This window comes from Guillardia theta, assembly GCF_000315625.1.
Source record: "Guillardia theta CCMP2712 unplaced genomic scaffold GUITHscaffold_44, whole genome shotgun sequence".
NCBI classification, from domain to species: Eukaryota; class Cryptophyceae; order Pyrenomonadales; family Geminigeraceae; genus Guillardia; species Guillardia theta.
Genome location: NW_005434630.1, coordinates 451,801 through 467,583, shown reverse-complemented (window position 1 = coordinate 467,583; position 15,783 = coordinate 451,801). Strand labels below are relative to the sequence as shown.

Here is a 15,783-nt window from a genome sequence, read left to right as displayed (position 1 = left end):
GAAAGGAGGGAGGGAAGGAGGGACGGAAGGAGGGAGGGAGGAAATTTCAGATTTTTGTCCCTACCGACTGTGTCAGCAGGAGTTTCCAGATCTTCACACAGCCATCAGCCCCGCCTGTGATCAGACGGACATCGACGAGACCCTCATAGCGCTCAGATGTTGCGATGCAGGTCACGCAGCTCGAGTGAAGCCTCCTCGTTTGTGTCTTCTTGGGAGGAGAGGACGGGCTGCACGTGTACACGACGACCTCTCCTCCTCCGAAGCCACCCTGGAAGATCAGGACCTGCTCGCATCGTTGGCTGGGATGGCGAGGGAGACATACGCAAGTGCCGTGAGCGTAGCCCCAGGCACTCCCACCGCCGAGGAGGGGAGCAAGGGAGGCCTTTGAGGCGCTGAAGATGGAGGAGAGGGACGGCAGGTCTCCTGTCTGCATGAAGCCCTTCACTCCCTTGGCGACGCTCTTGGCTGCCTGCAGTGGCGAAACCTTGTGAGCATCCGAGATCTTCTCTGCCTTGAAGGGTCTCCCGTTCGAGCTCACATTCGCATCCCATGCCCATCGTTCCACGACTCCATCCACAGAGATCGTGAGGAGGGAGTTGCCGTACGTCCCTCCCACTACCATCCCGGGGCTTCCTGTCCCAGAGGAGGCGATAGGGAAGGAGGTGAATGTCCCGAAGACCGGGGAAGAGCTCTTCCTCCTCTCATCCACCAGCCCACGGAACAAAAGGATGTCGTAGAAGATTGGCCTTGGCACAGAGTTCGACTCCTTCCTGCGAGGATGGGGAGAGCGAAAGAGCTGGCGAGGGGTCTGACCATAGTCCGCGATCTGAGCCTCGACTGCCCTCCGTTCCTCGGGGTCCGAGATCTTCTCCAAGTCCACCTGATTCTCGTAGGAGAGGAAGTGAAACACGTTGGTTGCCTTCACCGCCTCTGCCCCCTGCTGCTTGTGCCCGAAGACAAGGTCCACCCACTCGTGCAGGTGGCTCGAGACCTGTTCGCTCTCCAGCGCCAGCCGCATCATGTGGACGAAGCGAGTGCTGTCGCCCTTGGCCCAGGGCGGGAGGACGACGTGCGAGACTCGTCCTCGGGACTGCGTCTCCCCGAAGTCCTGCGCGGCGCGGTTGAGGAGGAACTCGGGGAGGTAGAAGAACTCGGGGATCAGCTCTTTGACGTCGTTGATGCTCGTCGTGCAGTTCTTGAAAGTTTCCCCGACGCTCCAGAAGAGACGGTCGGGGACGTCGAAGTGACCCCCCTGCAGATGCACCGCCATCTTGGTGAAGGGCTCAAGGCGGATGAGGTACCACAGCACGTATCCTGTACGAAGAGTCAGGAAGGAAGAAGAGGAGCAGCGGGGGGGATGGAGAAGGGATTCGTTAGAGGCGCGTTGGAGGATGGAGATTGGAGAAATGAAAGGAAGAAGGGAGGGAGCGAATATTGTGTAGGAGTAGTTGCGAATGTGTGTGAGAGGAAAGATGCCAAGACGTGGAGACAGCCTAAGTCAGAGGACAAGGATGAAAGGACTTGGGGCGTGCAGAAAGAGGAGAGTGGGATTATTGAGGTAGAGCAACGATGACGTAGGAAGAGACTGTAGGGAAAAAGAGGAGGAGGATAAGGAGGAGAATAGGGGGAGGAGCGGGGAGTTAAATTACCCGGGGTCGAGTAGTGTGTGCCATAGTGAAAGGGCTGCTGCTCCACATCCTGCATCCCCTCAAACCTCTCCTGGAGCTTCGCCACCTGCTGCTCGTGCTGAGCTCCGATGGGCTTCGAGAGGTCACGGAAGGACGCGGCTTGCGTAAGGTCGAGCTCATTGGAGGTGTGGTCTTGCAGGATCCAAGGAAAGACAGGGTACTGGGTCAGGTCGTTGTGCGACCTCCCAGCAAAGGAGTTGAGGAGCATGAGGTACTCAAAGTTGGATAGGCGACGATCGATCCACATCTCCTGCAGCTTGTACTTGAGCAGCGCTCTCCTGGGGTTGCGGAAGAAGCTCCTGCGGAGAGAAGTCTTCTTCCGCTGCTTCAGGATCTCCTTGTAGACCTTCTTTGCCTGGTTAACATAGCGATCTCCTCCTCCGCACTTCGCCTCCTCCCCTCCTTCTCCTGAGAGCTCGACGTGGCTGAAGTCCAGGAGGACAGGGGGCTGATGCATGAAGAACAGCTCGAGCGCCGATGTGCGGTGCATGTACCTCCTGCTCTGCAGCTCCGTGAGGTCCGACAGGTCCCAGCAGTACGCTCTCTGCATCATGCTCTTGAGCGACGCCTCATCGTCCCTCATGGTCAGGTTTGACAGGGTTCGCGAGGAGTCCGGCTTGAACACGATGGAAGAGCTGTAGAGGGAGAAGGTGCCGTGGCAGATGCCGCTGACAGTGATCATGCGCGCACAGCATTCGAGGAGAAGCAGGTTGAGGTCCCTATCGACCTTGACACTCTCCCCCTCTTCTCCTGCCTCCCCCCCCTGCAACGCCACGTCCGTCCATTCGTCATCGTCGAACTGAACCTGCTCGTTCTGCTGCTCGTCCCCACTGTCGAACTCCTCGGTGCTCTCATACCCTTCCGCCCCCTTCCTTTCCCGAGTCAGTGAGATGATCTTGGCAACAGTCTCTTTCAAGATGGTCGGAACAGATCTCTTCTCCATCTTTTCGAGCTTTGCCACGTCCCTCCTCTTGTACTCAACAAACTCATCGTTGCGCCTCAGGATGTATCGCTGCCTCCTGGAGTTCTCTTTGAAGTCCAGGCACAGCCTTGACAAGTGCAGAGCGTTCTTGTTGAAGATGCCGTGCTCGATGCAGAGCTGGCTGAAGACGTCCCCTGCCTGGCAGAAGATCGGCTCCACCATGTTGACGACCGCGCTCATATGGCAGGAGGTCTTAATCCTCAGCTCCTCCACCTCCTGTGCGGTCCTCTCGACCCTAATGCTCTCTGTCTTCGAGCACCTCCCCCTCATGAGCTCGAACGAGCTCTTGAGGTGGTTGGCCATACTCGCATCAACCGCCTCGTCCCCCGCGCTTCTCTCGCCCTCAACGATCTTCTCGTTCCACATCACCCTCCAGTTCGCTGACATCCGATGCAGCAGCTGCTCGCTCGATCTGACGTGCCCTGCAACTTCGGGAAGAGACCATTTTACGCTTTCAAACGCTGCAAGGGGGTTGTCCTCCTCTCCCCCCTCCTTACTCTCTCCTTCCCTCTGAACTTCACCCCCTCGGTCCGCTGCACTCTGCTGTAGTCCCCTCCCCTCCTTGTCATCTTGCGCCTCCTCCTTTCGATCCTGCTGAGAATCGTCGGCTAGAGCGGCCAAACTCTTCCCTACCTCCTCTCTTCTCACCATCGGATCCTCTTCCTCCTCACCCCCATAGTATTCCGAGAAAGCAGCAAGCCCTCCCTCCAGCGGAGCGTGTAGAACCTCCAGCCCTCCCTCCTTCTCCACCTTCTGAACTCTCTGCTCCACAGCTGCCCTGTGAGTGAAACCCGCAAACAAGTTGTAGATCATCGGCTGGTCAACCAGTTGGCAGAAAGAGATCGCGCGAGCTGCTAGCAATCGGATAAGGCGTTTCAAGTTTTCTCCACTCTCTCCTCCTCCTCCTCCTCCCCCTCCTCGTTCTCCATCCTCGTTGGAGAGTTTTTTTGCAGCAGTCTTGCAGCATTCATGCATGGCAACCACCGCAGCAGTAGCAAACAAGCTGCCGTCGTTGGAGTCGGATTTTAAGCGGCAGCTCAGTTCTAGGACGGCCAGGTGGTCCTGCAGTCTTGCCAGCAGGTGCGGAGGAACGTCCTCCTCGAGCGCTTCTCTGACTTCATGCAGCACCATCGACAGGGTGAGCGAGAACAAGCAGAACAACCAACGTGATGGCCGCATGAGAGGAGAGGACGACTCCAGTCCTCCCGACATGCAGAAGACTGAAGCTTGCAAACTGTCTTTGCGCTCTAGGTCGTCCAGTAGCTTCTTCATGACCGGGAGGAGCTTGTTCAGCAACATGGTTCCAGCCCTGTCATGCCTCTTCTGCACCTCCTCGAACTGAGACAGGCAGATCTCTCGCCAGGGATGGGAGGGGGAGGAGGAAAAGCTCTGCTCGGCGTCTCCCCTCGATCCCACCCGGTTCTCCTCGGTGAAGTGAAGGAAGATGTTGCAGTACAAGCAGACAACCACTCCTCCTGCAATGACCGCCGAGGTTCGAGCTTCCTCCTCCTTCACACGATCAACAATGACATCCAGTATCCGCCATGCGCTGCAAGAAAAATCATTCAAACAGTGACCTTACTCTCCCATCTTCCTTCCCCCTTTCCCTCTCAGCCTCCCTTCGTTTCTCCTCTTCCTTATCTCCCTCCCTGCTTTCCTACTCTGTCTGTCTGTCTATTTTCCTTCCCGCCTCGGCCCCTCTCACCTCTTCTTGATGCTCAACTCGAAGTCCGTCCCCTCCATCGCCTGCACACTTCCTCGGTATCGTCCGAAGGCAAAGAAAATCTCCTGCATCGCTGAATTTCCTTCCTCCGTCCCAGCCATGCTCGAGATGATGCGCGAGAAGAGGAGGTCAACGGAGGGAAACAGATCCTCTCCAGCGTTCTTGCCCTCCTCTTCTCCTATGCCATGGATTAAGGTGAGGAAGCGATCGGGCCAGGAAGGGATCTCGAGGATCCTCTTGCAGCTGTTCGCCGATGTCCGCAGCAGAGTTGCAACATCATTCACTGCTGCCTTCCTCACTCTGTTACAGCAGACCTCCAAGAAAGCCAGCAGGACTTCCAGCGCCCGGGTGTTGCGGACCTCACCTTTGAGGTCTTGCTTCACGTCCACCTCTTCCTCGACGACCATGATCAGCAGACAACGAACACAGACGTCTTGCTGCTCGCCGTCAAGCTCTCTTGAGCACAGACTCATCTGCAGCGTCTTGTACCCTCCAGAGGATTCAAAGTCCCTCTTGACCTCGTCAGATGACGATATAAGGTGCAAAGCAAGGACACGCAGGGCGGTAGCGAAAATCTTGTCGAAACTCCTCCTGTCCTTCATGATGAAGATGGAGATAGTTGCAAGGTCTGCAGGACAAGATGGAAATCGAAGACTTCCCTGCCTTGACGAGTTGTAATGTTCCAGATATCTCATGAATGTCAGCAGCGCAACCTTACATGTGTGGGCAGTATTCATCCTCCCCACCAACAAAATCTTGAGGGAATCGAGCTGGGCTTTGATCTCGCTGCTGTGCACTAGGAGGTTGCAGCAGCATTCCGCCATTTGCACGCACAGGGGACAGTCGTTAGCGTGTGCCTCCTTGCATGCATGCCAAGACGACAGCCGCAGTAGAATCCCTGCCAGGTCATCGGTATGCAGGAGCAGCTGCGGATCGCTCCTCGACCATCCCACCGCATGCTCCAACAAGCAGCCCGAGAACCCCTCCTGATAGCACGAGCTCCACTCCCGGCCGTTGAGCAGACAGACTTTGACAAAGTGCTGTGCCAAGTTGACATCTGCCTGTCCGCTGCCTTGAGCGGAGGGAGGGGGAGTAGAGCTTGGTTTGCTGCGTTCCCACATGCTTCTGGTGATCTTACAGACTCTCTCCATGACTTCCCTCGTCCGACATTCCAACGGTAGTTCGAAGAGGACGTTGGAGAAGCCGGAGACCAGCACCAGCCATTCGCAGCCCTCCCCTCCCTCGGACACCGCAGTCGGAAGCGAGTCCGTCAGCAGCAGGAAGTTGTGCATGAGGTCCAAGACAGTACAAGCAAGAGTTTCGGCCTTTCCAGTAGGATTCGGGATCCTGAAAGAGGCGAGGAGGAGAAGGAGGAGTACCTTCATCCCACCCAGGTTCTCCAGTGCCTCAACAGCATGGTAGTTGTTCAGCACCGTCACCTCCCCAAGGCACCTCGAGTTGCTGTCGAGCTCCGGCAGCTCGGAGCACTTCTCCATCGACTCAGACAAGAAGGGGAGGGAGCCTGCAGAGGCAGCAAAGAGAGGATGCGCGAGTTGCTCCCGGCTCGAGTCTCCTCCTCGTGCCCTCTTGACCTCTTCAGCCGAGAACGCCCTTGCCCAGAAGCGAACATCTCTTGCCAGGCCCCTGAAGGAGCCAGATCCCTGTAGAGCTGATTGATACCCCGAGCAGCCGAAGTAAGCACGGATTCTTCCCATGGCAGACGGATATCTGCAGTAGGCATGAGAGGAGGGGCTAGCATGCGAGTCGTTCTCGCTCGCACCTGACCGCCGTCCTGGCCTCCTCGTTGTTGACGGCGACAATAAGCTGACTTGGCTTCATGATCCTCTTGTCATGGTAGTGAGAGACGGTTATGTTACACCACCTGTACCATCGTCAGCCCTCCTTCACCTCAGGACTACAAGGAAAGCGTTCTCACTCGCACGACGGCAATGCCAGCCCAGAGTCGAACTCCAGCGCCGCAGCTTTGTCCCCGATTGTGATCTTCACCCTCGAGGATTTGAGGTGGACCCTGATCAGGAACGACTCCCTTCCATGATAGTCCTCGCTGCTCAGAACAGCAAACAGGGTTGTGTTCGCGTTTTCCGGGCAGTTCTCTTTCCACACTTTGGCTTCAAAGGTGTAGCCCTCATTCAGAAACCAATCTGAGTTCCCTCCAAGATAGATTCCCGCGTGACTTCCTTCCAGCCAGAAGAAGGAAGAAGTCGGTTGGAGAGCGTCCCCTATGTTTAGCAGCGACAGCTTCATCTGCAGGATCTGGACGGCCTTTGCTGACCACCCTTGTTCACAGAACGCCAGCAGCAGCGTCTTTCTGAAGTGAGGCATGCTCATTCCGATCTCGCCAACCATCATCTTCAGTATGCTTAGCAAACTTTCAGATTCTGCTGGGCCAGAGGAAGAGATCAATCCTAAGAAGGACTCAAATACGTCGTCATTGGCGGAGAAGGGGTCGCTCAAGGAGATCGCCACATCCGGTCCCGCCCTGATCATGGCTGCGAGCGCTTCAAAGGCATTCTGCCTCTCCTCTGGGCCTTTCTCAGGATCGACTACGGCCTTCACGAGTTGCAAAACTTCGCTCTTGGGCATGGTATCGATCGCAGCCCTGGCACACCTTTCCTCGTTCCTGCAGACTGCTCCACTCAACAACTATCCTCCACTATCAACCTCCTCCTCCTATTGCTGAGCAGTCTCTTGCTCCCTTCCCTGTGTCGCCTGTCCCGCCATCCTACCTTCCCCATCTTCCCCTGCATCTTCCCTTTTCCCCTTACGACTTCTCCCCGATTCCTGCGCTCCACTGGGTCCGCCTCCGAGTAATACAAGGCAGCAAATTTGGATTGCATTCCATTTTTGCTGTCTTTGGATTTGTATTTTGACTAATATTTAAAAGCTGTCTCATCTTATCCCAGATGCTTTCACCCTCACCTACATTTTCCCACAAAATTGATCACAAATAACCGGTAGTCCAAGTACCCCTACCCCTCTCATTTCCAGTACCCAGGAAAAGGGATCCTCTCGAGAAAGCGGCAAGGCAATGCCGGGGGCGGAGAGGGATGGGAAGAGAGCGTAAGATGGCGGGAGGCAGAAGGCAGCCAGCAGACTGACAGGAAGGAAACAACGGGAGGGGAATGAGACGACTGAGGACAAGAAGAGAATCAAAGAGGAGTGTTGGGAGAGAAACGTGATGGCGGTAGATCATTGGGAGTTAGCCAAGGTAGAGCGTAGGTAGAAGATGGTCGGTGGTTCAACGAGAAAGATTTGGAAAGGAATAGGTAGGAAGAAAGCAGGAAAAGACGATGGAGATATCACAGCTTTTATTGAGAGCAAAATGGGTCGGGAATCAATCACCCCAAAGATTTCTTTCTGTTTTGAACTTTGTTTCTGTGCAGATGGTCAACTGGTACTGAGAGGTCTGAAACATCGGAGGAATGGACGGAACAGGCATGACGGAAGGAGTGGCTGACGAATCTCTGATTCCCGTCGATGACATCACCATTTTCACTCGTAATCCATCTCTTCTGACCAACACTCCCAGCCACAAGGATGGAGTGGACGAGCGGACAGAAATTTTGCTGAGGCTTTACGGATGCGAGCTCATTCAAGAAGCCGGCATCCTTCTCAAAATGCATCAGACGGCAATCGTGACGGGCCAGATTATTTTCCATCGATTCTTCTTTCGGGAGTCGATGGTGAAATGCGATGTGCGTTCAGTCGCAAAGGCTGCACTGTTCCTGGGGTCCAAGATCGAAGAGCAGCCCAGGAAGACCCAGGACATCTTGAATGTCTTTCATGCAAGCGCCATGAATCATTTGGGCAAGCGTATTGAGCCGTTGGCTACTGGGACAACAAGATTTGTCAGCCTGAGGGAGGAGCTTTTCAATGCCGAATCGGCTATCCTGAGAGAACTCGGATTGTAAGTGTTTGTTTGTGTCTCGGGCATCTGTAAATCTTGACAGTTAACTGACTTTACTCGCAGTATCATCCATGCCGAACATGCGCACAAGTTCGTGTTGTACTACATCAGGGTTCTGTTTGGACAGATTCCGCCCCAATACCCCGAGCTCCCACAGAGATCTTGGAACTATGCCAATGATGCCTACCGGTCAATCATTTGCTTGAAATATCCTGCATATGTGCTTGCTTGTGGGGCCATTTTCCTCGCAAGCAGGTGAGAATTTTTTGAGCGATGTTCTTGCAAAGCCAACAAAGAATTACAGGGATCTGGGGATAAATTTGCCTGAGGATCCGCCTTGGTGGAATCTTTTTGACGCAGAGAAGGAGCAGGTAGAGAGCATATTTTTCCTTGGCTGGATCTCATTGGCATTTGATCGTAGGTTATCGATGTGGCCACCACACTGCTTGCGCTTTACAAGTTGCCCAAAGCGAAATACATCAATGTGCATACCTTGAAAGCAGACACGAATCAAGCAGACAAGAATCAGACTTCACAAGCAAACGGTGAAGAGGCGGGCAATACAGAGATGGAGGATTCCGGACAAATACTTGGAGAGGCAGAGATTGAATCAACAGTCAGTGCAACAGGGCAGGCCTCTGATGTAGAAGAAAGGGTTTCAGAAGGTAAAACATGTCTTGGACACGGGGAAAGTTGATTGTTGCTTTGCAGCAGAACCCGAGGATAGGTCACTCTCGAAAGATCGAGAGCTCGAGGCTCGATCAAGGTTGATTACTTTGTTCATCAAGGATCTTGAGTGACGTTGGTATCGGGCAGAAGCAGAGAAGGTGATACTCCACCGGGTCCCTTCGCGAACAGGGGGGAGAGACAGGATGTGGACAGATTCAGCAGAGGGGACGGACGGGAGGGGAACAGGCCTCCCGATCGGTCCAGGTCGAGGTCAAGATCGCGGTAGCTAGATGGATGAAAAGTTGTGTGATTCTCTAAAGTTGTTCTGACAGCGATAGACGAAAGAACCGATCAAGATCTCCTGGCAGGAGAAACCCACCTAGCAATATTTCGCCCGGTTCCAGAAAGTGGAGCAGGAGCAGGAGCAGAAGCAGGAGTCCGAGAGACAGGTGACAGAGCGAGTTATGAGGCAAGTTGAGTTGGAATGATTTGATTTCCAGGAGAGATCGAGGCCCCTTCAAGCGAGGAAGAGGAAGAGACAGGGGATGGGTAGACAGAGGAGGAAGGAGGCCAGATTACGAGGCAAGAGGAGGGAGGAGAAGCAACTTTGAGCAAGATCGGCAGCACCGGGATGGCAACGGGCCGAATGGAATGGGAAGCGGCTACCGAGACATGGACGACAGAGGCACCGGCGATGGCTCCATGGGAGACCGCGGTGGAAGGTCAGAGCAAGGAGGCCAGGGAGGCTGGTCTAGACCAAGAGAGGGAGAGGATTGGGACAGGAGGGAGAGGATGGAGCATGATCCGAGGGATTATCCGAGCATGCACCCAGACGAGGTGAGGAGGGGTTGGTCCCAGGGAAGCGATTCGAGAGGGCCGCCACCCCCTGGCAGGTTCCCGCAGGACGTTAGAGGGGAACCGCGAGGGGGCCCTCGAGACCTTCGAGGAGAGCCGAGGGATGGAAGGGACGTACGGGGATCACCTCGGGACTATAGGGGAGAAGGAAGAGATACAAGAGACATGCCTCGGGACTACAGGGGGGATCCCAGGGACATGAGACGATCCCCTAGATCCCCTCGTGCAGTTGACCGAGCAGAAGCTCGCGGAGAGCGAGGGCCGAACCGCGGGGGGCAGCGCGATGAGGCAAGGCGCTTCGACTCGAGGGAAGGGGAAAGGTTTTCTCAAGATCGAGTAGAAGGTGGGTCCTCGCAGGATCCCAGGACAGGACGACAGGATGAAGCGAGGGATAGAGTAGACGTAAGGTCTCCAGCCCACGAGGGAACCAGCGAGCAAGAGTCAAATCGAGAGCCTCGCGCCGCTTTATCAGACTCAAAGAGTTCGGAGGAGGAGAAACTTCGCCGAAGAGCAGAGAAGTTCGGGCTTCCTCCTCCTTAGGCCCAACGATACACAAAAGTAGAGCCGACAGTCGCCAGGTGGTCAGCAGCGAGGCTTTACAGCGCGTATCATGACACGCATGAGGCTGGTGATTTCAAATCACACCCTGAACAAAGAGGAATGTTCCTCCCAAGATTAAAATGACATGGATGATGAATGAAGTGATTGACAAATTCCCCGTGTTGTTCAGCGCAACCTGTCGACATGGTCAAACGCAGGAGCCGTGGGGTCAATCCGCACCAGATGTAGAGATATGGGGAGCACACACACATAGAGAGTGCCGGAGATCGCTCCTACGATGCCGAGGATCTGCAAAACAAGCGTGAACGATGACGTCATCTAGCAACTCTGCTGCCTTGCCTTCCCTGGAGCATCAGGAAAGCTCGACGAGACCAAGGTAGAGAGTCCGATGATGAAGACTACGAAGACGAGCCCCTGGACCCTTCCAGGATATTCCACTCCTTGAAAGTTCGTTAGTCGCCGCGATCTCCGCGCCATGGCAAGAGACCGCTGACGTAGACGAAGAACTGACCCCTGACGATGGCGCAGACAAGCGGGAAGATGGTGAGAAGCTGTATCAGCACCTGCCAAGGGAGTCAAGCCGGGGACACTGATGGCAGTGAATGTTGGCTGCGCACCGCCGATTGCACGAGGGTGTGGAGAAGCTTCGAGGCGAGAGGGTTCGGCCATGGCGGGAGTTGAGTCCGCAAGAAGTTTTGCGACATGGGCTGTTCAACACAAACAGAGCCGAAGATTTCCAATCCTTGCCTCCTCGAGAACTCTGCTCCGGTGATGTGGGAATCCTGCCAGACACATCCAACCATGTCGTGGCAGCTCGTCTCGTTCCTGAGTCCTCCGCATGTCTGCATGGCAGCGGCGAACGAGAACACTGGCGATGCTCCGACGAGAGAGTAGATCAGCACTACCAGAGAGAACGCAGCGTCGTGCTGCATCATCTTCCATTTCATCGGCTCGTCGCCGCGCATAATGGGGATGATCAGGTTGTGGACGAAGAAGGAGACTGGCAGGATCCCGGCCAAGTCCCCCCAGTTCCTCCCAGCAAGAGGGACGATCAGCGTGTTGTCAGGATTTGCACTGTCCTGCTCCAAGGTGAAAGTGACGTTCCCCTGTCCCCCTTCCACTGCTGCTATGAACGCGCCCCACGAAGTGACGAGGATGTAGCAGAAGGTGAAGACGACCGCGACGATCCCGTAGGAAGTGAATCTTGCAAGGGTGGAGACATCTCGGAAATTTGCAAAGGGGAACACAAACATGGCGATGGGGAGGGGCGACAACCTACGGTCAAGGAACAAGGCGCGAACAACCGCGTAGAACAGGTTCCCCTGGTACTCGCTGTTGGGGATCAGGGCCTTGGACAACGAGTACAAGAAGTCCGACATGATGGTGTGGTAGGCCAGCAGGGCTCCCACCAGGACCACCAGGGACGAGGAGAGGCAGACGTGCCATGCCGGCTTCCCCAGGTAGCTCTTGCACCTGCACCTAGATCAGCAAGCACACAGGTTCTCAGCCGCTTGTCTCACATCTCCGAGAAGTCCTCGTGCCCCTCACTCCATCGCAGGATGAGGCTCGAAGTGTATCGGCAGAAGCCGCCTATGCCGCACACCAGTGCAGCTCCCGGCAGCAGCCCGCTACGAGAGTACGCCCAGGGCACCACCAGGAGCGAGGAGCCGAGCATGACGTTGACGATCGTGAAGACCCTCGCAATGCCGATCCGCTTCATCCTCTGCTTCTTCTCCTCATGCTCCGTCTGGTCGTTGGACTCCAGCAGACTCTCCTCTCCAAGGTCCATCGCCTCTGACACCCACACGTACGGCTCTCCATTGTTCAAGATATCATGCAATGGCGTGACCGCTAGGTGATGGTGGGGGGGAACGCGATGGTGGGGGTGCGGGAGGAACGGAAGGAGGGACATGTGTTGAAGCTTGTGGTAGAACTTAAGGCGGGTCGCATGGTGTCCTCCGTTCTCTCCGGCGTTCTCTGCTATAGTGGACAGAGTCTTGGTCGTCGACTGCGGCTCGTCATGTATCTCATGGTTGTCAGGGTGCAGAAGGTGGTTATCCATGCTCTACTGCATGCACACGGGCAGTCCTCTTCCTCCTCGATGCTCTCCCTCCCTTTTCTCCCTCCCTCCACCTTGATCCTCTCCTTCCCCAGCCCGACCTGCAACAAGTTTGCACGAAACGCAGTTTGTCCTCCAACCACAAACCCTCCTGCCTCACTTCCCCCCCACACTCCCCCCCTGCTCCTCCTCCACTTCCCGCACTCCTCTCCTCTCCTCTCCTCCGTTCTAGCCCCCCCTCTCTTCCCTCCTGCTCTTCTCTTCGCGCCGACCCTCCGCTGTCGTCGTCTGTCCTAGCGCCCTCCCTTCCGTCAGATTTTCAACTGGGTTTCGCTTCCGCCTGAGTCACAGTCACGTTACCCCCGATGCGCCTCCATCGCAAGCCCGGGTCCATGGGCCCCGCCCGGCTGCTGCTGTGCATAGCGGCCATGGGCGCGGGGATCGAAGGGGAGATGGAGGAGACTCATCCTGCAAGGCCTATGAGGTCAGTCCTCCTCCTCCTCCCTGTTGTTCGCCTCTCGCATGCCGACATTTTACCGCGATTTGATCGCTGCGAACAGGATGAAGGGTGGGTCGTTGTCGAAGCTGCAGAGGGTCCAGGGGAAGCGACTTCACACCCTCGGCCATCCTGACGATGTGAAGCTGATGAGGGAGGTAGCGAGCAGGCTGCCGAAGCTTCGGCTCTCTATCTTAGGACTGAGGATGCTGAGAAAACAGTCCATCTACCCGGGCCCCACAGTGCAGGACTTGTTCACCACTTGGGATCAGCTCTGTCTCTGCCTCGATGACGAGGTGATAGAGAGGGAGAGGACCTGGTTGAGCTTCCGCCTCTGCAAGGCTGCTCGGTTCGGACAGATCCTGGACCTCAAGGAGGCGGTGGCGGACGGGGCCGATGTCAACTCGAGCGACCCAACCCAAGGAGGCAAAGGAGCGATGCACTGGGCGGCGGAGGGAGGATACACCAAGATCATCAAGTTCCTCGCTGACCTCGGAGCAGACGTTAAGTGCAGGGACAACGATCTCCAGACGCCCCTGCACCTTGCAGCGGGGAGCGGCCACGTGCCAGCCATCCAGCAACTCGTTCAGCTGGTGCGCTTGACCCCTCCCCCCGCTACATCCTCTAGTTCCCCTCACGCTCCCATGCGCAGGGAGCTGAGGTGAACGCTTCCAACCGAGCAGGCTTCACTCCGCTCCACTGGGCCTCGGCGAATGGTCACCCCAGGGCAGTTCTCGCCCTCCTGGAACTTGGAGCTTGCCAGTGGTGCGTTGACTGGCAGGGGAGGACAGCCCTGCAGCTGGCTGACTACTGGAATCAGACGGAAGTAGTCCAGGCAGCTTTGTGCTCGTGCTCCCTCCTCCCGAGTCACTTGATACCGCAGGTTCTTGGACGGGCCATGAACCTCCCGCACGACCCGAGCGAGGAGAAGTGCGGAGACTGGTGGTTCCGACATGTCACCGCTTTCAATAAGGCTCTGATAGGAGTTCGCGATCTTGTTGTAGGCCTTGTCTCCCAAGTGACTTGGCTGCTGCACAGAGGTCGGAATGCTGGTGCTCTGTTTGTTGTTCTCCCAAGTTGCACCGTACGCATAATTTCGATACGACTGCTCTGCGGGTTGAAAGTTTCTTCAAGGGGACCGAGGGGACATAGCTTTGGAAGGAGATCCTCTGGCTGTGGAGGAAAGCACAGTAAGGAACACGTCTCAAAGGTTGCTGTAGGGACATGCTGGGTCGAAAGTTATTGATCTCAGTGATTCAGCCTCCCTCGTGATGACAACGGGTTGTTAACATCGGAACGATGGTGTGCAGTTGGTTCACTGTGCCTCTGCGATGGTGACGACGGAGCAGGCACGACACAAGTTTGCACCCGGTCTACAACGAAACTTGGATCGAGGAAGCAAAGTCAAGGTGCTTGCGTCGTTTCAAGACGTTGCCTCATGTTCATTGGTTTGGATAGGTGGCGACAAAGTGCAGATGTCTCAGGTGGGGATGGAATGGACAGCGGGAAGATCACAATCGTATCATGTGGTAAGAGCATCGTTGACACGTGCACACTCTCACAATGACGATTCAACAGGGGAATTACGATTCACCGTCATGGAATTCATATGTTCGCTCCTGGCCGCGGGGCATGACAAAGTGTAGCTGTTTGTTCTCGACATGCAGTCTTAGCTGAGCATGCACACAGGTTCCATTCAACACATGACAGCGTTGACAACATGCCAAGGAACCATGCCAAGGAACAACCATGAGACCCCCGCCAAGAGCAATGAGGCTTCTGCAGCTGGGCTAGTAGAGCACCACGTTGTTTCCCCCCCTTCTATGTGTACATAGCGATGTGCCGCAAGGCAGCCCGGGCTGTCATAAGGAGTGAACTATAGTGTAAAGGTTGTATCATTTGCTATCAATCAAATATTGTAGAGCCTTGACGGGTTCGCCGTTGTGTTCTCTCAGTACTCGCTCCGCTCTAGATTCATCAATCTCCATCTCTGAACAAAGGAATGAGTTTACAAGGCGCAGCAAATGACGTTGATCGCAGTACCGGACATGATCAACTCAACATCCTTCTTGTCGATCTTGACTTTCGCAAGTTCCTTTTCTCTCTCCAGCTTCGCTAGCTTCTCAGCCTCCGCGGCATTCGACAGCTGTGACAGCGCATTCTGCGCCTTGCCTGTATCCACCTCCTTCTCTCCCTCGTTGTCACCCGAAAGCTTGTTGAGTTCCTTGTGTGCTTTCGCGTCTTCGCCTTTCCTGACTACCTTCTGCGGTGCCACGTGTCAGCGTAAAACATGCGACAACACTGATTGTATGCAAGTGCTGCCGACTTTCATTATCCTCCTCCTTGGATCGTCTCATAACATCCCGATCCCAATCCTACCAACTTCCTTCCTTCCTAAATCCTACCTTCCTCCCTTATAAATTCTCACCAATTTCTCTCCTTCCCATCGTCTTATCCTTACCTGATTTCACTTCTCCCTTCCTATCCTCCGCATCTCGTCTCTTCTAATCATGCCATCATCTCCACCACCACCTCCTCCTTCTCATCCTCCTCCTTCTCATCCTCCTCCTCCTCTTCCTCTCTCAGCCCCCCCCTCTTAACTCCTCCTCCTTCTCCTCTCTCATCCTCCTCTTCTCACCATCCTCCTCTTCTCACCTCTTCCTCCTCCTCGTCATCATCCGGTCGATCTGTCGCCATTGCTCGTGCGCCTTTCGCAAGTGATGCCCCTCATCCCCAATCATCAAACTCCAAAACTTTCGAGAACAATCCAAAACTTTAAAACTTCAACGCCTCAAAGTTTCGTCCAAGTGACCGGATTCCCT

The 15,783-nt window shown here is 55.4% G+C and overlaps 5 protein-coding genes across 5 annotated transcripts; 2 read left to right on the top strand and 3 right to left on the bottom strand.

Moving 5' to 3' along the window:
* Nucleotides 1-769: 769 nt before the first annotated feature.
* GUITHDRAFT_72856 (hypothetical protein) lies at nucleotides 770-2,238 on the bottom strand (the record flags this gene model as incomplete). Its single annotated transcript, XM_005830768.1, has 2 exons — nucleotides 770-1,314; nucleotides 1,650-2,238. Coding segments are annotated over 2 exons (1,134 nt in total), but the record flags the coding sequence as incomplete, so codon positions are not given.
* Nucleotides 2,239-7,926: 5,688 nt separating this feature from the next.
* On the top strand, nucleotides 7,927-8,704 carry GUITHDRAFT_43551 (hypothetical protein; the record flags this gene model as incomplete). The annotated part of the gene is made up of 3 exons (XM_005830767.1): nucleotides 7,927-8,321; nucleotides 8,385-8,576; nucleotides 8,626-8,704. Coding segments are annotated over 3 exons (666 nt in total), but the record flags the coding sequence as incomplete, so codon positions are not given.
* Nucleotides 8,705-10,479: 1,775 nt separating this feature from the next.
* GUITHDRAFT_110295 (hypothetical protein) lies at nucleotides 10,480-12,468 on the bottom strand (the record flags this gene model as incomplete). Its single annotated transcript, XM_005830766.1, has 6 exons — nucleotides 10,480-10,581; nucleotides 10,626-10,694; nucleotides 10,779-10,846; nucleotides 10,894-10,969; nucleotides 11,024-11,879; nucleotides 11,927-12,468. 6 exons carry the CDS (start codon nucleotides 12,466-12,468, stop codon nucleotides 10,480-10,482), a joined length of 1,713 nt encoding a protein of 570 aa, XP_005830823.1.
* Nucleotides 12,469-13,302: 834 nt separating this feature from the next.
* Nucleotides 13,303-13,781, top strand: GUITHDRAFT_41422 (hypothetical protein; the record flags this gene model as incomplete). Its single annotated transcript, XM_005830765.1, has 2 exons — nucleotides 13,303-13,554; nucleotides 13,614-13,781. Coding segments are annotated over 2 exons (420 nt in total), but the record flags the coding sequence as incomplete, so codon positions are not given.
* Nucleotides 13,782-14,856: 1,075 nt separating this feature from the next.
* GUITHDRAFT_110293 (hypothetical protein) lies at nucleotides 14,857-15,658 on the bottom strand (the record flags this gene model as incomplete). The annotated part of the gene is made up of 3 exons (XM_005830764.1): nucleotides 14,857-14,951; nucleotides 15,005-15,224; nucleotides 15,617-15,658. 3 exons carry the CDS (start codon nucleotides 15,656-15,658, stop codon nucleotides 14,857-14,859), a joined length of 357 nt encoding a protein of 118 aa, XP_005830821.1.
* Between the last annotated feature and the right edge of the window lie 125 nt (nucleotides 15,659-15,783).